The sequence below is a fragment of the Rattus norvegicus genome, chromosome 19, assembly GCF_021556685.1.
Source record: "Rattus norvegicus strain SHRSP/BbbUtx chromosome 19, alternate assembly SHRSP_T2T, whole genome shotgun sequence".
Taxonomy (NCBI): domain Eukaryota; kingdom Metazoa; phylum Chordata; class Mammalia; order Rodentia; family Muridae; genus Rattus; species Rattus norvegicus.
Genome location: NC_141552.1, coordinates 52,924,334 through 52,947,241, shown reverse-complemented (window position 1 = coordinate 52,947,241; position 22,908 = coordinate 52,924,334). Strand labels below are relative to the sequence as shown.

The following is a 22,908-nucleotide window of genomic DNA, read 5'->3' as shown; positions in this document are numbered from 1 at the left end:
CCTTCACCACGGGCGGCGCTGGAATTCTCCATCCAAGACGTTTCCTGCTCCCAAAGGTGCTCCCCCCACCTCCCCGGCACCCACTGGCGGTGAAAGAACTGTTGTTTATACTCACCTCTTAGGATAGCTGGCGACCTTCTTCATCAAACAATAAGCTGTCCAGCCACACTTCGGTGTCCTTTTCCTGTAATCAAAGTACCAGATTTCCTTTCTCGTTCTTAAACAGTAACGTGGTGTGTAAGCCCCTCTTTCTAGTTTGCAAGGCTTAATTCAGCAAAGAATGTTTTAAAAGTTCCTGGAGTGATAGTAGTTTTGTGGTTAGTGGGCCAAATTATGAGTTTGCCTAATTCCAAATCTCAGTTGTACTCATTCTTAGATCTATACTTGTACAAATTACTTGATCTCTGATTTTTTTTTTCTTTTGAGACAGAAAATTACATGTAACCCAGGCACACCCAAACTCACTATATACCCAACACTGGCCTTGAACTTTTAGATTCTCCTGTCTCCCCGTTCAAAGTGCAGACGTGCACCACTCTGCCCAGCTCTAGTGGCTCTTCCGTTATCTTAACGGAACACGTGTATGCCTGTGACAGAGGCCTGAAGAGGGTGTCAGATCCTCTGGACCAGGAGTTACAGATGGTTATAAGTTGCCAGGTGAGCGCTGGGAGTTGAACCTGGGTCCTCTGGAAGAGCAACCAGTGCTCTGAACCACTGAGCCATCTCTCCAGAGCCTTGCCTTGGTTTCTTTTTTTTTTTTTTTTTTTTTTTTTTTTTTTTTTTTTTTTTTTTTTTTTTTTTTTTTTTTTTTTTTTTTTTTTTTTTTTTTTTTCGGAGCTGGGGACCGAACCCAGGGCCTTGCGCTTCCTAGGCAAGCGCTCTACCACTGAGCTAAATCCCCAACCCCCTTGCCTTGGTTTCTAAGGGGTGAATGAACTAGAGTAACATCTGCCTGGCAATTATCAAGGTGCCGTGGGCAAAACACACAGAACCTAACTCATATTAAAGACTCATAGTAGCCACCGTAATTCTGAAATGCTAGATTTCCCAAAAGGTGATTATGAGCATTAAACTGCTCCTACATTTTGTAAAGAGCCTTCTAGGCCCCATTTTTAGGGCTTTCTCTCTTATACATGTGTTGACTATTCAACCAACTTATAAGGAACTAAGAAGCAAAACAACTTCTAGAATAACTGGCAAAGGTGGTCATCTGTTAGCCACTGCTTCAGTTTGGTTAATACAGCTATTTGTCAGGAGTATTTCCATTGTAGGCCTTAAAGCAACAGCATCTGAGGTAGAACTGGACCTGTCGTAAGATTTTTTTTTTTTAAAATTTGGAGCTAACTGGTATATCAAGATAAAACTTTGCTTTAAAGATTCTGCCTCATACAAATCATTTCTTCTATAAAAGGCATTTTCTGCCTTCATCTACCACAGTCCTAATCTTCCTTTCTTTGCTTATCTTTTACAACAGTAACCATGGTTTCTCTCTGCCAGGTCTAATAAAAGGTGAGAGAGAAGCTACTTCCCAGGGTTTTCCTTCTTCTGTGAAATTATTTCAGACACCTACATGATTTAGTTTGATTTCTAACCCTGGTAGATGTCACAGCAAACACGCTGGTTTTTTGTTTTTGTTTTTTTAATGGGCCAGGCACCAACATGAAGTCAGTCGTAGATAGCCAAGGGCAGGGAAATAGTTGGGGATGTTTCCAAAAGCCTGTTTCTTGAGGTCCTGCCGATTACCTTTTACAGATCACACGTGACTTATCACAGTGCTGGACTTGGGACAGCAGTGAGTTCATACTAGGGAATGGCAGTGTTTCGTAGATGACTATCTTGTTCATTATCTGGACAGTAGCCTACACCAACAACTCAGAGTAAATCCATATTTTGAAAGCTAAGTGTTTACTACTTCAAACTGGCAGTGCCACTTACAAAAGAAATACCCCAAGAACACTGGCCCAAATGTCTCAGGGAATCAGTTTTCCTATGCAGTTGCCTTTAAAGATCCCCATTACTTTAGATCCAGTTCATCAGCAGTCATCAGCTGATGTTTCCTTTTCAAATTATGGACTGCCATTAACACAGCACACTGTCACAAAGGTCACAGTTGGTGCTCACCCCCAGTTCAAGGCTATGTACTATGTATGCCAAATGTTATGTAACCATAATTTCTGGAAATGGTGAACAGCTGAGACTAACCCTAAAAATAAATTCCTCTGGGATGTGTGTGTGTGTATGTGTGTGTGTTTGTGTGTGTGTACACAAAAGCCATCTGCCCTCACTGCAGGCTCCTCACTACCTACCCATCACACAAGGCAAAGAATCATTAGGACTCCTCCTCTCCTCCCTGTTGAGGCTCCATATACATGCACTACCTCTCCAGTACACTGTGGAGAAAGAGAGCTAATGTCAGACTTTCGCAGAGGAGCCTGGAACTTCGTATCTATTTCCTGATACCTAGTCCCCAATATTTGGGTGATCACACAGTCTTCTTAGGCCCAAACCCATTGTTACGCTACCACAGAATAAGCAGGTTTAGGTGTTTTGTCTTCTGGTTCCAAATAATATTTATCTGACTTCAAAGTTTGAAGGACTTTTCTGTTTCTTCTTTTAAATGAGCCTAGGGCTTCACACAAGCTAGGTAAGCACTCTACCACTAAGCTGCACCTCCAACCCATTGAACATTCTCTCACATATGAAAACAGCTAACTGGAGATCACAGACTAAGAAGCCATTCAAGTGGTTAAAATTAATCCTGTATTTCTGGAATGACATCCAAACCTATCTATGTACAACCCATCATCGTAAATGTCTAGTGTCTGTTTACTGGCTAAACCGTAGCTTTTATATTTTCACCTAATTATACTTGTTTACATCAGCTAATTTTAAATACAGAATGATGTATTTTAACTACTCCATGTAGAAAACAAGTTTATAGAAATGTTATCAAACAGTGCCATAGAGTACTGCTGCATAAAAGAGATATCTGCCCAGGCCTACACCCTTCCCCTCTTCAGTCAAGAAACTGTCATGTCTTCTCCATTCTCAATTAAGGCAATGTTAGGGATCATGAGAGTTAACAGAAAACCAAGAGCTTTCAACCTTCAGCAAAAAATGTCTATGAAGTTTGTGAAGGACCTGAACTCCCTACAAGGTGGCTCTAATGTGATCACAGCACTGGGGCTGCGGAGACAAGGTAGCCTTGCTAGCCAACCAGGCCAGGCTAATGGGTGAAGCCCAGGTCCTAGTGAGTGACTTGTTTCACGTAACAAGGTGAAGGGCTCCTGAGGCTCACCTTTAGAGCAACGCCCGAGGCTGACCTTTGGGCTGCCTATATGCACACATATAAAAAAGGAACTCATGTGCTATGCAAAAAATAAGCCATGGAATGTTGTTCATTTGGGCTACTTAGGGCTTTCCCTATCAAGTCACCAAAACAACTCACCAAAATCAACCAAGGAAACAAAGCAAACCTAACTTAGAAAGAAACATGCATACCCTTAATACATATTTCATCAGAGTGACTTCATAACCTTGAGAATTCACCTATGTGGCAAAAAAACCTGACGAACTGCATTCCAGTTAAATGTCCACTTGCTCTTTGGACTTTTCTCTGTGTAAAACATCTACAAGGTCTTGAAATGTTTCCTCCCTAGGTGAGATTTCTGCTCAAAGGGCTTGGTGTAGCTCAAAGCTTTGGGGTAAGAACTGATCCAAGGCTTCTGATTCACATGTAAGAAGCAAGGCAGCAAAGTTTAAATCATTGGGTATTGACTTTTTATTATTAGTCACTGTTCATAATTTGTTTCAACCAAAAGACAATACACACAGCAGAATCCGAATGCATCCCATGTAAATGTTTACATCCATTTTATTCCTCACTCGCCTTTCAAGACTTATCATTTCACTTTAAATTTTTTTACATCTCAAAAATATGTCTGCAATAATTAGAACGTCATTAGCTGCCCCACTTGGAAACAGCCTTTTAATAACTTTACAGTAAAGAAGATGTGACGGGGCCTAATGAAAATGTAACTTACAACATAGGAAAAGGAAAAGGACGATACAGGAACACAGTGGGGTTCACAAAGGAAGGAGTGCAGAAGCCCTCTCCCATGAGGCCCCCAAATAAAAATAAAAACAAAACACACAAAGCGCAAATGCAGGTTCTTAAGGGGAAAAAGTCTCCAATGCTCTGTCTTGAAGCCAGGATCAAGAAGCAACTGCTCAAGCTGCTTCAAGCCACTTCAGCATTTTCTTGTTTAAGAGTTCCAGGTTCTGGGAATGGAACCTTGTCCATGGGACCCACTCACTTCTATTGCTTGAAAAGGGTTTTCACTTTCAGTTCCATCGACAGCCCCACCCTCCCGAGCCAAAACTGGTCAGAAGTATTTTAAACTTCACAACTTCCTGTTCTCTCTTCGCGCACACCCAGACTGACAGATACTCCGGCATACACAGCCCTCCCTCCCAAGCACAAAGTTTGTGCATTTTTTGTTGTCATCGTTCTCTCTCAGTTCAGGACACTGTAGTTAAAATACATTCAGTAGGAGAAAAATACACATTCAAACTCCTTCTTCCCCAAGTTCTCATGGCCGAAATATATTCCAATGTAGAAGAAAATAAAGTTGAGCGACAAAAGGGATAACTTCCCTAACTTCCAACATTTTCTAAAAGGACGCAGAAATAGAAAGCATGTTATTATACAGGAGATGGAAAATTTCAAACTGTCAGTGCTGGACAGTGTTAAAAGTCTATTTTCATATATGAGGGAGACAAAGGAAGGTTAAAGAACCACAAGGTAACCAAGCGAGGAATACCTGTTCTGTTACACTGAGGAATGTTGCTTTAAACGAAAGAGACCTCGAAGTTTAACAGATGATAACATACACAGCAGAAAACTTCCATGACTCCCTAAACCATCTCAAGGTAACAGCACCAAAGCATTGTGGGAGAAGCGTCTACAGTTGTCTGAGATCACTTAGAGGAATTCTCCCTTAGGGATGACTCTGGGATGGGAAAGGAGGATGACACACAAACTACTCCTCAATGAAGGCGATGGGAATGAGGTACAAGTGCATGTAAAACTGTCAGTAAGTGGGGCTCGCTGCTTATCACCTTGGGTTTATGCAAAAGTCACAGAAATCACTTGCTTCTCAATGGCTCTGAGGTTGCCAAATCCATCCAAATCTGTTTCCTCTTGAAGGGTTACGTGTGGGAAAGGAATGACTGAAATGTGCGAGTAGTCACAGAAACAAAGAGATTCCTCCTTCAAGCTGCAAGGCCAAGTGAGAAGATAACTACTGCTGATCCTAGAAGCTAAGAAGGCACGCTGAAGCTGTCAGATCCAGTCACTTGGAGCAGTCTTCACAACCACCAGCATCCTAGGCAGGTATTTGGCTGCTAGTCCATCAGTATGGTGTTCAGGTCGTCTCCCAAATGAATTCCATATCTACACAGCACCCTTTGTATTAAGGCCATGATATTTTTTATTCCTTCTCGGTAAAGCCACAGATGATCGCAAACGCTACCTCAAAACTCATCACCCAGGCAGATGCTTTGTCAGCAGAGGAGATCCTTCCAGCTCCACCGGCTAGCACTTGGTCTTGAGCAGATTTCTTCAGGTTCAACTCAACAACAACAAGAACAAAAAGCAAGCGAAAGCCTGAGCTGGTTAGCGACAGATGTCAGGAGAAAAAGAAAGCCTCCACACAAAAGCAATGTTAAGACAAATTCTATTCAAGAAATCCACCAATACAGCATTAATCCTATCACGTTTCACAGCATTAAATATCCATCCAATGAAATCCATCTGCAGGAAATCCTAAAGGCTTTCACTGCACAGGCAAAGCGGCTGACTAAAAGTTTGCACTTGTGCACACCTGTTTTGCTGAACACAGGAGAAATATCCTGTTTGTAACTCAGCTGTCCATTTACCCAGAAGTACATTTCAGTAAATCTTGCTCTTAAAAGACCATTAAGACCGGAAACTTTCCCTTTTGGAGCCTTTAGTTCAACTCCAGTTTGTCAATGTTAGGAATAGCCTAGCGTCTGATACAGAGCTAGCTTTGACAAGACACTGAAGATTTTAAGTAAAGGCGTGGTGAAATGGAGCAGGGAGAAAAGGAGATTGGTATCAAGGTTTAGAACTGAAGCCAAAGTGTCCTTTTACTGCATAATGCAGTAAAACAACTGCAAATGCTTTATAAACAAGGGGGCCCACTCTTTCTTTCTCCTGCAGTAAACTGGACACGATGCCTGAATACCTGAACGTACATAGTACATCCAGTGAGGACCAGTCACCTTCACCCCATTCCAGCCGACATAAAGAGCTGGTAACGCCAGGGCCTTTTCTAAAAACCACTCGGCACTCTTACTGTTTAAAAAGCTCAAATCTTTAATGCAAATGTTCATGAGATTGGTTTCTTAAGAGACCAACTTCTCATATTCAGGAAAGGATATTCCTACCGTATAGGACCATAAGACTTGCTCTCACATTGGGGCAAGGAAGCTACAAGGCTTCATTCCAACACCATAAAGTACAATGTAGGAACGACTTCTTTAACCGTGTGGTCTTTATTTCAGTGCCAGTGTTACAGATACAACACAAATGTTCCAGTTAGAAGAAGGAATTCAAACGGAATGCCAAGGTCCAAGCCAGGCTTAGGAAATTAAAGGGAGGATTGGAGCAATGGATAAAGCTGATTCCAGTATGCTCCAGATTGAGTCTGGTACTGCTCTTCCTATGGGCCATGGTGTTTGTGACAGGGTCTGCTCCTTAGGACTGAACTCCTCTTTTGACCCATTTACCACAGCTCAAACAGGCAAGTGACAGGCTTGGGAGAAACACTGTGGGGGGAATAGGATCATTAATAACTATTCATATGTTTTTTAGAAAGTGTCCACTTTGCAATTTAATGGGAACTGATCTTGAAAATCATGGAGAGAGAACTCATGACTACAGCTAAGAATGGAGAGAAAGGGGAGCTGGGAGCCTTGGAAGTTTCTATTAGAAATAGAGCACCATATCCTTCATGCCAAATCTCAACAAAAGCTCTTGAACTGCATCTGTCCAGTGTTTACAAACCACCTCTCAAGGTCTGACCAGATTTTTTTATATAACAAACATACATACATGTGTGTCTGTGTGTATACAGCAATGCACAGAAAAGGCTGCCAGGAGCCTAACACCTTTCAAACATTGGGAGAACCAGCAGAAAAGGGCAGGGCTCCCTTATGTCCATTGTTACAATCCATTCCAATGCCTGCCTGGTATAAAAGCGCCTTACGATGGTAACCACCTTGCCCAGTCCACAGAGACACCACAGTAGAAAGTAGGGGCCACTCTTTGCTGCAGAGACAGAGTGAGTGTTTTCTTGCCGTGAATTCCAGTCCTCTCCTCCAGACCGCTGCTGATTGCCTCAGTGGCCCAGAAAATGTTGATTCTGGCTGCAAATGTGGGAGGGGTGAAGTGCAGAAAAGGGAGAAGAGGAGGAGTGCAAAGTAGCCTTGAGAAGCAGCCAGCCTCAACAGCGGAGGAGAGGACATTAGTCTTTACTGATGCTTCAAGGTCAGCAGTAAGGTGAGGAGAACCCTCAACAGCTCTCTCAGCTCCTCGTGCCCATGGTTACAGTGGGGGACTTGCCAGCAATCACAACCTCCTTCCCAGAATTCCTTTGATTGAGTGGGATAGAATGAGAATGGTGCTGCACCCTCACTGCCAGGACTGAGGGGGGAAATTGTTCACTTCTGCGAGATCCTGCATTGCTGAGCCCTTGTGATTGTATGTGAGCTTGATCCGCATTCGCAGCTGTTGCTATAGAAGGGAAAGAGAACCATGAATTAATTCACTGAAATTAAATCTCCCTGTCTCTGCAGTCTATAGACTGTTTCTTGGAAATAGGGTTCCACGACGTGGACCAGGCTAGCCCCAAACCCTTCAGCTCAAGTGATGCTGATTCAGCCTCCCAAGTACTGAGGACCCCAGGCACGTGCTGCCATGCCACTCCACAGATGTATTTATCCTAAAGGTAGGTAAAGTACACCCAGGTAACGCTATCTCAAGTGGCACACAGACAGACAGACAGCCTGTGCCAAAACATCTATCGCTGCTGACTGAAGCCTACGAATCAACATCAAGGCCATCAAGCAGAGAACACGCACACCTAGAATACAATTGGGGAGGGGGGGAACGACAAAAATTTAACTCTTTGTCCAAGTCTCTAGAAAATGAGGGAGACACATGTCACATGTTATACATATGGGTCACCTGTTGGTTGGTTTATGCAGCCCACAGTAAACATCACCAATGTTTGTTTTTCCAAAGCATAAAAGAAAAACCTGGGTACACAGGTAACAGGAATGGTTTTAAGTGTATTGTACTTTCTGTAGCAAATATCAAATATCAGTACATTAAAAAAAGTTTTGTTGCAGGTATCAGATGATGAAAATAATGTGTGCTGTGTTTATAGTAATAACATGATTGAGATACAAAAAAAAAAGAACTGAGAAAAGGCAGAGAACTTGAAAAGCAAAAACTGAAAATCAGATAGTTATAAGGGAAAAACAGTTGATTTCATTGAGAAGATGAAACTTCTATAGTTTCTTCTATAGTGAAACTCTGGCTAAACTGGTTTCTACTGCTATTTTTCATTTAACTATTTCACTTAAAATGCTTCCAGTTTTAATAACCATACTAATTGTAACAGTAAATATAGATTTTTGATTCAACCTCTGATTTAAACTTTTGCTAAATCCTCAAAACAATACCTTTAATCCTCACAATAGAGAATTTTTAGTTGCATTTTAATGTCACTAATCTTTTTGATGTCCCTGGGCTTGGTTTATCTCTACAAAAGAACAAGGAAGTTAGACCAGGCATTTTCCTAGATCTGAGTCAGAAAGAAAACTGAGCTTACTTGAACCTTATACAGATCTGTTTAAATGTACTACTTACCTTCTGTGGGTTCAGAACTTTAATGACTTGTGTGATGGTCCCTGTATTAAAGGCTGGGACGACGCTGCTGCTAGGAGACAGAAGCTGCAGCTGGAATGTCTACAGAGGAACAAAGGACACGCATGAGAACAAATAGCAGTGTTGGGTCAAAGAAGCCAGCAAGTAAGCAGTTAGCCGGCCAGCAGGTGGGTCAGAGACAGGTTCCCTATGCTTTGACAGTGCTTATTTTCCAGACTCCATCCATGATATGTAAGCAGAAAGTCACTCATTCAACTCAAGTCTCTGGTTGTGGAAACATAGTGGAGCTACTTTCCTGTCTCTAGCTAAAGGAGCTCTAGACTATCACTTCTCAAAAGGCAACACTCCTTGTTCTAGAAACCCTGATTAGTAGTGACTGATCAACTGTGCAAGTAAAGATTGGAGGCCTATGGCCTGAAACAAAGCCAAAAAGAACCTGACAGAAAAGCTTTCCAAACCTCATAAACCAACACACTAGCCACGGACTACAGACCTTTATGTGACTATGGAACCTCAAGACTAGGCCTCGGGATTAGACCTTTCTTTCCTAAAGCCTGAACAATTAACGTGCAGTATGCCAAGGTCTGTCAAGGTCTGCCCCTACAAGAAAAGGGAAGGAATGGCTTGAAAAGCCAGCTGTAAATATGTAAGTGGAACATTCAGGATGGTTCCACCAGAGACACAAAGCCCTAAAGAAAAAGTACATGCAGAACCAGCCCAAACAACAAAAGGTCAAGACAAGTCAAATGTCTTAGTTTGTTCAGTGTGGATAGGCTTTTACCTGTTTACAGAGGTGAAACAATAAAGTGCTTTAGGCAAGCCAGGTAAACCACACTGTACAAAGCCTTTCCTGACTGACAGAGGAGCCCTTTATAAGCTCATATATTAGAAAAGGAAGAGTCAAACTGAAAGCACAGGCTTATTATCTTGGGGTCTCATTCATAATTCTATTCTCAAAATGAATTATGTAAGGTAAAATGTCATTACTAATATATTTCATTACATTTAAGATACTATCAACTATGATGCAAATATTTATTTTATATAGCACTGAAAAAGAAAAAGTTTCCCATTAAACTATGATTAGACATCAAGTTTATTTTTCTATGGGGAAGGAGATGATCAAACTTAGGCCTTTATCACTGAGCTAAATCCTCAGCTTTATGGTATTGAGCTCAAACTGCACATCAATTTCAGAGACACTAAAAAAATGAAAGCTATGTGGTAAATCTATGAAATGTAGCATTTTGAAGCTCAAGATACACTAACAAAATGTAGTGCCCAGGATAACACCCAAAACAAAGCCATACACAGGTGATGCTGCTAGGCCAGCATAGTGTCATTACTATGAAGACCCTAAATTGTAACAACGGACATTTCCTGAGCACTGAACACAAGGACAGGGCTTCTAGTTGGGTCCAACATAAGACCCTCAGTCACTGACAAAGTGATACTAGGAAGTAGCTGTCATCATCACCACTCTGTGCAAATGAAGAAACAGAGACTAACCAACTTCAGGCAATACTAGTACTAAGATCAAAATAGAACAGCTCTAGAATTTATTAGTGACATACCTATGTCACGTAAGTTTAAAACACACAAATTATACAGGATCTAAAAATTATGACCAAAGTTAACAAAAAGGAACAGAAACTACAATAAAACATTATCAGCTTCCAAATGCGTGTTGTATGAATGCCATGCTGCATATGTCACAGAAAGATTAAGTTAGGCTACGATTAGCTTTAGTTAAACTAGTAAAGATTAGCTCAGGTTAAGGCAGTGCTTGGCAAATTGCAGCCGAGTATCTGTTTCTAACATCCTACTGGAACACAGCCATGCTCACTCTCTCATTCATATACTGGCTACAGCTTGAACGGCTGGCTATCTTTCAGAGAAAAACTTTGTACTCTGCCCATTCTAAACTTCATTAAATTTTTTCCAGTATTCAAAAACAAATATACATGTTCCTTAAATTAGGATTTGTTAAACTTAAAACACCTCAATTTATAAAACAGCCATTGTACCAACAATAAACTGGAGGTTACAGAGGGGGACTGCTTCACTCGCCCAGGAATCAAGACAGGAAATTCTCTGAGGCTGAAGGAATGGCTCAGTGAGTTGAGGTGCTTGCCGCCTACACTGACGATCAAAGTTCAATACACAGAGCCCACATGGTAGAAAGAGAGAACCTGCTGAACGTTATCCTCCAGCCTCAACATGCATACTATGACACGTGTGCCTACACACATACATAAAAGCACATGCATAGACCCATAAAATAAAGGTTTAAAATAGCTGTAGTTTTTTAAAAATTTTAATTCTAGTGACTAGCTACCAAACTCCTTTAAATTAGCATTCAATTCTATTTTAAATTTTGTTGTTTTTAGATGATTGGTACTATATTACTAAACCTGTATCAATATTCAAGCATTAACTTATCACCTTGTAAAACTCAGTTCTCACTAATCCTAGGTTTTGGTTACTTTTTTAAAAAATATGTATGTAGCACTGGCTAGTTGAAAATTCACTACTTAGATAAGGCTGGCATTGAACTGATGGCACTCCTCCGACCACTTCCTCTCAAGTGCTGAGACTAAATGCATCATATCCAGCTACATTTCTTTTATTATCCTACCCAAGAGAGTATCTCTCAGGGTCTAGAGTTACTGGACCTGAGTCACTGGGCTCAGCAGTTAAGAGCAACTGCTGCTCTTCCAGAGGACCCAGGTTCAATTCCTAGCAGCAACATCAGGCAGTTCACAACCACCTATAACTGCAGCTCCAGGGGATCAGATACCCTTTTCTGGCCTTGTTGGATATAGACACACACACACACACACACACACACACACACACACACACACACACACACACAGAGAGAGAGAAAGAGAGAGGGGGGGGGGGGGGAGAGGGAGAGAGAGGGAGGGAGAGAAAGAGCATACATTTACAAAGACCCATCCAAATATATAGAAAAAAAAATTTAAATCATGTAACAAAGTAAAAGTATTGAGTAACATGGCATGTTTCAATGAACCACAATGTTGTTTTTTTTTTTTTTTGCTTTTTTTTGGTTCTTTTTTTCGGAGCTGGGGACCGAACCCAGGGCCTTGCGCTTCCTAGGCAAGCGCTCTACCACTGAGCTAAATCCCCAACCCCACCACAATGTTTTTTTAACACAGCTGACACAAGTTAAATCTGAAATTTTACTCTCTGAACATTAAATGCATTCTTCATCAAATGCATGAAACAAAGTTAGCTAATTTTTAATCAAAATAAAAAGGCAGAGAAGCCATTGTAATACCTTTGGTACTGCAGCCTGGAAAACAAAGTCCGTCATGTCTAGCTCTGTGCTGTTAGAGGCCTGTATCGTTATCACTGTTACACTGGGGTTGGTGTTTGACCGCTCAAAGGTGAATTCTATCTTCAAGCCGTTCTTACTGTACGCTGTGATGGAGGGGATGCCTTGGAAATGACAGGAAGATCAATCATTGGAGGCAGCTAACAACAGAGGAATCAGTATCCCTTTGCTCAATAGCCACAACTCAGTGCTCAAGTCAGGATAGGGATGGAAATTGTACCTGGAGCGATGTCATTGAAGAGAGGCTGTGACGAAAGCCCATCCAACAAGAATGGGGGCTGGGTTATCTGTGGCACTGAGGCAGGGGTGGGAGCAGCAGCTGGAGCACCTAAAACAAATCCCAACACAAGGTCGACCTCAGGGAAACAGTGCAGTTCCTCTGAACACAGGTCAAAGAAGGAGTCCCAGACGATATACAGAAGCACAGGCCAAATCAGAACCAAAAGTTCAAACGCTTTCATTTCTATTCACCAAAAACAACCTTTAAGAAAAAATGCATTCAGTAGCATTTCCCCGAAGATGTCTATCACTCCCCAAAAAGTAAATAACTCCAGTCTTGCTTTACCTGTTAGGGTGATGTCTCCCAGCAAGTCAAGAAGCTCCCCACCAGCAGACGCTGGTTTGCTTGTAGGTGCAGTTGGAATAACAGGTGTTATGTCATTTCCTCCCAACAGGTCCAATAGATCATTGGCCTAAATAAGGAAACAATACCTTCATTCATAGGTTATTTGTCCAAGTATATGTAACAGATTTTTTTCTCAATACTTAACATTAAGAACAGTAATTATCAAGCAATCGAAAAATACTAAAGGACAACAGCTAAGAAATGAGCTACAGGAACTAAAACATCACCAGGAGCCCCAGACAAGGCTACCTGGCTCGTGGGTTGTGGCCCAGAGGGTGGTGGTTTAGTCTCTAGTGGAGCTGGTTCTGTCTCTCCATTTGTCTGCACAATCTCAGAAGGGCCATTTGTGGTCACTTTTTCCATGACAGGCATTCTTTCAAGTAGGGCAGACCTAGAAGGATTTGCAGTGGTTAGTTACATTCTAAGCAGTTCGCCTCAGTACCCTACACAAAACAATCGCTATTATCAGTTAATGTTGAAATGTAATAGGGAGAAGCACCTCCCCTCCCCACTCAAAACACACACACACACACACACGCACACCCATACACACGCACCCATGCACACACATACACATACCCACGCGTGCGCGCGCGCACGCGCACACACACACACAGAAACAGGAGGTGGATTACAAGAATACATACATGACCTACATTCTCAATTGGATTAAGAACAGTCAAGAGTCTTTGAGTAAACAAAATGTCATTCTAAATCCCCAAACATATTACTTGGTAGCTGAGACTAAGACAAACGAAAGGTAAATTGACAGGTATTAGCAGACTTCAATCATGAATTAGGGATTATATAAAAGAAAGAAGAAGAAAGAAACAAGGCACCAAAATGATAGAAATAATGGGATTTATGGGATCTGAATAAAATTATTTTTCTTGGGCCTGGCAGTGGTGGTGCACACCTTTAGTCCAAGCACTGGGAGGCAGAGGCAGGCAGATATCTGAGTTTGAGGACAGCATGGTATATAGAGCAAGTTCCAGGACAGCCAGGGTTAGGCAGAAAACCCTGTCTCAAGAAAGAAAGAAAAGAATTTTCTTGTAGAAAAAAAATTACAACTGCCTTGTAGCCAAATAAAATGGAAAATGAGCAAACTTTACATACAGGGGTGGAGGAGGGAGATGGAATGTAAAACACAATAATTTTTATTTATTTTGAGACAGGGTCTCACTATGTAATTCTGGCTCGCCTGGAACTCATGCTGTAGACCAGGCTGGCCTTGAACTCAGATAGATTCACCTGCCTCTGCCTCCCAAGTGGTAGGATTGAAGGCATGTCCTTCTGTGACTCAATCCATTTACTTCTTAGGTTAGAAAGAAGAGAAAATGGACAAAACAAAAGCAGCCAAGCAATGAGAACGAAGGAGGGTTATAAGCTTAGTAAACGCAGCACAAGCAACAAGTGTCCTTCGGGGACTACAAGAACAAGTCACTCAGGATGCCAGAGGTACAGGTACTGCTTGGTTTCTTTTGCTCACCTCATGTGGTCATACTTCTTAAAAAGTGCATTGTATTCTACTGCCCTCTGTTGGAGCTCTACGTCGATGCTGCTTCCATAGATGGAAACTACTTTCTTAATTCGGCTGTAGGACAGAGAATATGATAAATGAAATCATTCAAAACACAAAATTTATAATCAAGCAGTGAAAATGTTAAAAACAAGAGTTTCTTGGTTAAAATTCTGAATTATCTGTTTGCTTAATTCAAATTGTGTTTCAAGAATAAATATAATTCTCTTATCACCTTTCATTTATCAATATTCTAATTGTAATGAGAAATTTCTAACTATTTATTCCACATCCTTATACGTACTAGAGGTTTGGGAACACAGCTTGGTGGTACAATGCTTGTATAGCATGTGTGAGGACTAAAGTTCAATCTCCCCACTGAAGAAAAAAAAAAACCTTGCAAACAAAAGGACCCATCACTTTGCCACAAAAGAAATAGCTATTATCCAATTCTCTTCCATTGTAACTTTAAAAATAAGGTTTTAGCATCAGAATGCTCACTACAATCCCTCCAATTAGCAATTTAAACACTAAAATAATTACACTTCTCATAAAGCCTTACTTTGAAAGTAAAACAGAAAGTCCAAGAAAACTAACTTTGTCTGGAAAACTGACTCAAGTCAATTTCTGCTCAAAATAGCACCAAGTAAAACTCAAAAGATTTACACACACACACCCCTGGATTTTATTCACCAATATCTTAGAATACAGTAAACCAAGGCAGGCACAGTGCTTCATGACTTTAATCTCAATTAAAGCAGGCAGATCTCTGAGTTCTAGGCCAGCCCAGTCTACATTTCTCAAAAAGCAACAAACAACAACAACAACCAATAAAATGCAGATTTAGAAACTGTACTATAAAACTGCAGGTTTAGCTACAAAATAATGCACAGTAGGGAGAGACAATGAAAGAACAAAATACTCACATGAAGGAAGGATAATGATGTGTGGTACTAAGTAAAATTAAAACTCATTTTACTATTGTCTCTAGTTTCCTCCATTCCTTTTGTTCTAAGATTTATTTTTATTTTATGTGTGTGAGTACCTTGTCTGAACACATGTCTATTCACCATGTATGTGCAGTGCTGGAGGAAGCTAAAGAGAATGTTGGATGGCTGGAACTGGAGTTACAAATGGCTGTTAACAACCATGTGGGTCTGGCAACTGAACTTGGGTCTTCAAAAGCATCAAGGGCTCCTAACTGCTGAGCCGTCTCTCCAGCCGCATTTTTGTCTATTCTTGAACTTTTCTAAGGTTTTAAATTCTCAGACAGAGTCCCACATAAGCTCGCTTAGGCTGAAATTAGTCACACAGTCACGATCATAAATGCCTGATCCAGACCCTGGTTTCTGCAGTGCTTGAGCTGGGCCCCAGATCTTCTGTGTGTTAGGCAAACACATATTCTACCGAATGAGCTACAGAGCAAGAAGCCAGGGAGATGGCTCAGAGGGTAAAGTGATTCTCATACAAGCATTAGGTGTGGCCTATAATCCAAGCACTACAGAGGTGATCACTCAGACACAGATTATTGCAGCTTTGTGGCCAACTTGTCCAATAAGAGTTTCCAGGTAAGTAAGAAACCCTATCTCAAACCTTAAGGTGGACAGTGAGAGTGAAGACACTCGAATCACCCTTGGGGAGTTACAGATCAACTCTTTCACCTCTCCTTCCCCTCAGTACTCACTTTACAGTACAGGTGAATCGAGTAGACAGCTTCATAATGGCAGTGAGAGCATAACCTCTTGTCACAGAGGTAGACATATTAGAGATCAGGACACTTTCTAAAATATCCAGCACTTCATCTTCTGTCACCTGGGAGGAAGAAGATGCAACATGTAGCCAATGGAGACAGGAAAGTTAGGAATCAGTGAACTGGAGGATGCTGCCCCTCATGTAGCCCGTGCTAAGTTACTCCACTGGTCAGACCAGGATTTTTAAATAACCATTGCCAATTAAGAACAGGTTATGGCAGAAGGAGAAGCATACAGGACATAAAGAGTTCAAGGCTGTTGCCAAAACCCTCTCAAAAGCCAACTCTTCGATGGGCAAATGGAAGTGAACACATGCCCCTTAACTGCCCATGGGAGAAACCAGAACTACATTTGCAATGGAGAAAGTGGGGCACAGTAGGCATGCTTTTGTGCTGGGTAGCAAGGACTGAACCCAGCACTAATCCAGAACTCTATAGCCCTACTATATGCCCCAGATTCACTAAAATGGATTTAAATACACACAATCCAAGATAGTACATATTGCATATAGTGCAAGATAGTGCCATATGTCTAAACACAGCCCTGATACTACTTTTGTAAAAAGCTTCCAAGGAATCAATTCCAACTCCCCCATTAAATACCACTCCATTATCAAAAACACATTCTCATTACCTCCTTAGCTAAGAATAGCACGAGATACCTGAATAGGCTCTTCCTCTTCACACTGGCCAGACACAAGGAGATCACCATATTCACCTATACACCATGCGGCCACCTGTACCAAGGGTTGCTGCCAAAAGAAAGTCAAGGCCTTTAGTCGTCCCAAAATGTTGTGCGTGTCTCTGTATGTGCATACGTTTATATATGTATAAGTAGGAATACAGGTATGTGAGTGTGTTTGTATATACTGGTTTAAGTGTGTGTGCATTGACATGCCTGAAAATAAAGGCCAGAAAACAGCCTCTGTTGCTCCTCAGATGCTGTCTGCCTTTCTTTCTACTGTGCATATGCATGTGAACTCATGTGTGGGTAGGTATGTATGCATATGTGTGAGGAGAGGCCTGAGGTTGACATCTTCACTCCATCTCCACATTATTCATTGAGGTGAGGTCCCTCTCAGAGCTCACAAATATGGTTACCAGGTTTGTTTTAGCCTGCCTGGCAGTCTTGGGACCATGTGAGTGTGAGGATCACAGATGAACAGGAAACACAAGCACTTCTGTGCTCTTCTGTTAGTGCTCCTGACCCCATGCATACCACTGTTGCCTTTCATGTTTGTTCTAATGAACCCAACTATGGTTTTCAAGATTTCAGTTCGTACAGACAGGGCCTTAACCACTGCAATGTCTGCAGTCTCAGCCACAGTCTTTGTTCAATTGTTTTAGAGACAGGAACTCTAACTGGCCTGTCTTCACCAAGCAGGCTAGGCTGCCTAGTCAGAAAGCCCCAAGTCTTCTCCTCACCAACACTAGGATTGCACAAGCCTAAGCCATCACACATGCCTTTAAAGGGGGGGGAGGGGGGGCCTGGAGGGGAACAGAGGTGAGGAGTGGTGAGTGACACACCCCTTATAATCCCAGCACCCAGAGGGCAGAAATAGGCAGGTCTTTATGAACTTATGAACTTGAGCACAGACTGGTCTACACAGTGATTTCCAAGCTAGCCAAGGATATGCACTGAGATACTGTCTCAAAATCTTAATAAAAGATAAAAATAATAAAGGACCAAAGATACAAGGTATAAAACTCAGGGCCCCATGCTTGCAGAGTCCAGAAGCTTTAATGACTGAGCTACTGTCCAGGCCCCCAAAAATATTTAATGTAAATTACATATCATTAATTGGAAAATTCAAAACAGATTACATGTCTCAGTGTTAGTGATATAAGAAGAAAATCAGAGTATTCTTCCCAAGAAGTAACAGAAAATGAAGTACTCACTTGAGAATAATCACCGAGAATTGCCTTGTACAGGCGCTGGACGGTGTAAGCGTGCATCTCCACACTGTTGGTTATTAACTGAATCAAGTTGGGAACTGCATCATCACGAACATAACTTCCTGCCTAAAAGGAAACAGGAACAGTTACTAAAGACCACAGAAGCAGTGTGGGCAACTGCAGGGGAACAGGTTTGCCAACTGTTTTCAGAAAAGACTACACAGAAACAAAGAAACAGAAAGCAAAGGTAGGTGCTTCTACCACCAGGTCCACAAACAGTCCCAGCCTCAAAATCTGGCTAAAATATTTTACACTTTTTAATTCTAACAAATTCTCTCTCTCTCTCTCTCTCTCTCTCTCTCTCTCTCTCTCTCTCTCTCTCTCTCTCACACACACACACACACACACACACACACACACACAGAGCCAGTCAAACTCAAAACACAAAGTTTCGAATTCCCAGGGATGACATTTTTTTCCTACTTAGGTAAGACCCTGAGACTTCAAAGATTTAAAGCGTACTCTTTGTGACCTTAACTAGCACAGCTCCCCAACACTATTAAAACCCCATGGGCAAGCCTCAGCATTCACTCTGGGAGAGCAACGACAGGTACCTGTGCACAGTGTCAAAGGACAAATACTTTTGTTCTGTTTTGGTTTTTTGTTTTGTTTTCAGCATTAGGGGCAAAAATAGGGTTCTCACAAAAGCCAGGCAAACACTACTACTACACCATAGTATATGAATTCCAAAACTAAATAAGCTTATTTAAAGTATCACACTGACAGTTAAAAACTAGTACTGATATTATACAATCAATAAACAAACAGTGGGGTGGAGATATTTTGCATTTAATTTATGCACTCACTGATCCACTGATTTTGGCATGGGATTGAAAACAGTCTTGTGAATACTATACAAGCACTCTATCATTGAACCTTCTCTTCAATTGCCTTCCCTTCCCCTTTTGCTAGCATGTCTATCTACATGTGTGCCCGATATCCATGAGGTCAACACAGGGCATTGGATCCCCAGTACTGGAGTTACAGGTAGTTGTAAGCCAATGGGTGCTGGAAACCAACGATGGATCCTCTATACGAGCAAAAAGTGCTCTTCATCACTGAGTGGTCTCGGCAGCACCAACCCCACCTCCACCCCCTTTTTACTTGCGTGTGTGTGTGTGTGTGTGTGTGTGTGTGTGTGTGTGTGTGTGTGTATGTGTGCACACGTATTGAAGCCAGTGTGTGTGTGTGTGTGTGTGTGTGTGTGTGTGTGTGTGTGTGTGTGTGTGTGTATGTGTGCACACGTATTGAAGCCAGAAGTTAACATCAGGTGTCTTCCTCAGTCACTCTCCACCTTTTCTTTTCTTTTTTTTTTTTTTTTCTTCCTTTTGTAGAGACAGGATCTATCGCTGATCCGGGAGCTTCTAATTCAGCTGAGCTGGCTTGCCAGCAAGCTCCAAGAATCTGTCTTTGTTTCCACAACACTGGAACTATAGGAGTGCTCCACTACACCCAACCTTTTCTTTACGCGGGCTGGGAATCAAACACAGGCCCACAATTTGTTCAGCGAGTGTTTCACTAAATGAGCTCTCTCTGCAGCCCTGACTTTCATTTTGAGACAGTCTCACTACCCAGGCAGGACCTGAACTTTCAGTCTCCTGCACAGCTAGTATTGCAGGCTTAAAGCTGCAGGGAACCCCACTCCTGATTATTAAACCTGATATTTTTAATATTCTCCCAATATCTACAGCCATGACAAAACAAATCCACTTAAGCTATGGGGAAGGTGAGTCCCAGGCAGTGAGAATATTGTAACTAGCCACATGATGTGACACAGAATGGGGTCCCGGTTAGCGTCACTTCACTGCAGAACACGGCAGCAGAACTGACCTCCAAGACACAATCCCGGCCTAAGGCTGTGCATTCTGGAAGGGCTGGGGTATCACAAGCAACCAGAATGCTCACTCAACACAAAGAAAATGGTCAAAAAGTGGGAAGCTAAAAAGATCCACAGTATGGTGTGTTTACGTACTCCCTGGTACAGCACTTTCAAAGAGAAAGCATCGCCACAATTTGAGAAACTAACTACTGTATCCAACAAAAACAACTTTACAAACTCACACAAAACCAAAAAAGCCACATTTTTGGCCATGAAAAAAAAAAGCTGAATGCATTTTCAAGAACAAAAATCACTTAGATAGGCTGGACAGAGAGCAACAGCACAGTGAGGGCTCTGAGGTTAGACCAGAAATTGATAGCATGATGGGGTCTCTGAAGAGAATCAAGAGCTAGGAATATGGTCCCGTTCTTAAGCCTTTTGTTGGGGAAGGTTCACAGCAAGAGCCTATCTCTAGGCAGGAGACAGGGAAGGAGCAAGGAGCAGGGCATGTGGGCACCAGTACCTTAACATTAATACCTGCCTGTCAGTATCTGGAAGGGGCAAGGACCTGAGAGTTCTACATTTTCATCTAAAGGCTGCTACAGCAGAATACTTGCTCCTAGGCAGCTGCGACAAAGGTATTAAAGCCCACACCCACAGTGACACACCTATTCCAACAAGGCTACACCTCCAAATGGCACCACTCCCTGGGCCAGGCATATACAAACCACCACAGTCTTCTAGGAAATTAACTTAATTTGCTAATAGCAAAATAAAAACTAGCTTATTCCAGAAAATTCCCTACCAAATTCTGTTGGTGTTCTGTCAAATGGCAGGGTCTTATACTATAGTCTAAGCCTGCCTTAAACTTACTCTACAGCCCAAGCTAGCTTTGAAATCATAGAGGTCCTTTTCCTTAAGACCCCAAATGCAAGACTATAGTCCTAAGTCACCATGTCCAGCAACAAATGCATCTAAATCATCATACTTTACTAAACTAATTCTCATTTATGCACTAACAACTACTTCCAGTTTGCCTCTATTATAAAACAAGATTGAAATTTTTTTGTTTTGTTTTTCCAGACAAGGTTTCTCTGTGTAGCCTTGGCTGTCCTGGAATTCACTGTGTAGACCAGGAAAGCCTTGAACTCAGAGATCCACGCTTCTACCTGGGATTTAAGATGTGCTACCCAGCAAGACAAACATTTTTACATTCATATTTTTCTGCACTTGTCTTTTTATTTTCCTAGGCTAACACCTAAAAAACTATCAATGCAGCAAAAGGTACACAACAGAACACTTTAATTGCAGGCTTCCATACTGCACTCTGAAAAGATATCACCATTTTATTACACTATCAAGTAAAAGTGTGGCCTGCTTCTCTATTGTTTTAAATATTAATTACACATTTCTATGTATTTTATGTGTATGGGCTTATACGCTGTGGCATGGAGGTCAGAGGACAATTTTTGATAGTCTGTCCTCTTCTTCCACCATGAGCGCTCCAGAAACTGGACTAAGGTCACCAGGACTGATGGTAGTCACTTCTACCTGTTCATTTTCTTTAACCAATATGAGAAATTGGGTTTAGAAAGTATAATAGAAGCCTTCTGGGTTGGCCATGCCTGTCCTGCTGGCCAACCCAGTGAGATGTTATCTCAAAAACAGAAAGTGTGACTGAGCGATGGCTCAGCTATTATGGCTTAGGCTTCCAAGCTAAAGGAGAAAGCGTGAGGACAGGCACATCCCTATGATCATGGCACTTAGGAGCTAAAGGATGGGAGAATTCAGCCCTGGCTGCACAGCCAGTTCTCTTCCAGCCGGAGCTGTATAAGGACTGTCTCAAAGGAGAAAATACCGCAGATTAATAATGAAACTTTGTCTTTACTTTTCCTATTATTTCCTTAATAGTGTGTTTTTCATTTGTTAGACACTTCTTTCTTATTGTGAACTATATATTCAAATGCCAATCACTAGTCACTGGATTTTTCCCATTTTATTTACATATTAAAGATATCAATATATGCTGTTGTGTTATGATGTTTTCCCTACTTAGTTCCTAGATTTGCTGGTTTATGAGTTTCTAATTTTAAATGTAGTCATGTGAGAATATTTTCCTTTATGGTATCCATTTCTAGTAACGACATGTCAGACAGTACATCTTTCTTACTGATGGCATAGTAAGAAAGAAAAAAGAAACCCTCAAATCCAAGAAGAATGCCGAAGAAAAGACAACATCTAAAACAGGAACTATAAAATAAACATAGTTATTCAAACCTTGCAGCAACTGAGTAGAGGACAGAACTCCAAGTTCAAGTACTTGCCTAGTATGTGCAAAGCCCTGGGTTTGATTCCCAGCACTTGCAGGGAAAGAATAATATGCAGCACCTTCCTATCTTATTCAAAATAAAATTTAAACACTGATGGAGCTCCGTATAACGGCACCTGTTTATGACTCTGAAATCACACTCACCCACTGGCTCTCTCCAGTTCCTGGTTTCAATGTCTTTCCATTGCTTTCCAAGCAGCCCGAGCTTGCTACCCCAGGATTTCTCACTTACCATTCCCTTGCATTAGGACATGCCTAAGATACCTGCCTGGCCTTCTCCTCCTTTACTAAGCCCATTTCTCAAATTTTACCTTCTCTAACCACAGTAAGTATAAACACCTGGCTTAGGTGACTTACACACCAGCATCTATCCCTACCTGACATTACGTACATGCTAGAAGGTTAACCTAACCAACACAGTGAAATTCATATTTTGTTAATTTGAAAAAAACTGCAGTCACTTGAAAAGAGGGACCCTCAACTGAAGAATTGTCTCTAACGGATTAGCCTGTAGGGCTTTTTCTTTATTAATGACTGATTTGGGGGGCAGGGATGGTGGTGGTGCTCAGCTC

General features: G+C 41.6%; 1 protein-coding gene and 1 long non-coding RNA gene across 6 annotated transcripts in view; one reads left to right on the top strand and one right to left on the bottom strand.

Annotated features, from left to right (window-relative positions):
• Positions 1-3,754: 3,754 nt before the first annotated feature.
• Ap1g1 (adaptor related protein complex 1 subunit gamma 1) overlaps positions 3,755-22,908 on the bottom strand; it is an 86,369-nt gene continuing 67,215 nt past the window's right edge. For 3 of the 5 annotated variants that reach the window (XM_087593844.1, XM_087593843.1, XM_087593842.1), the window contains 10 exons: positions 18,132-18,254; positions 16,895-16,984; positions 16,167-16,294; positions 14,453-14,557; positions 13,213-13,354; positions 12,904-13,030; positions 12,559-12,666; positions 12,282-12,442; positions 8,960-9,058; positions 3,758-7,819 (listed from right to left, as the gene is read on the bottom strand). In XM_087593844.1, the coding sequence (XP_087449970.1) occupies positions 7,718-7,819; positions 8,960-9,058; positions 12,282-12,442; positions 12,559-12,666; positions 12,904-13,030; positions 13,213-13,354; positions 14,453-14,557; positions 16,167-16,294; positions 16,895-16,984; positions 18,132-18,254 (1,185 nt within the window). In that variant the 3' untranslated portion in view covers positions 3,758-7,717. 5 annotated transcript variants of the gene reach the window in all.
• On the top strand, positions 9,012-17,170 carry LOC120098498 (uncharacterized). Its single transcript, XR_015644141.1, has 2 exons — positions 9,012-9,144; positions 14,284-17,170. It is a non-coding gene; the product is annotated as an uncharacterized LOC120098498 (long non-coding RNA).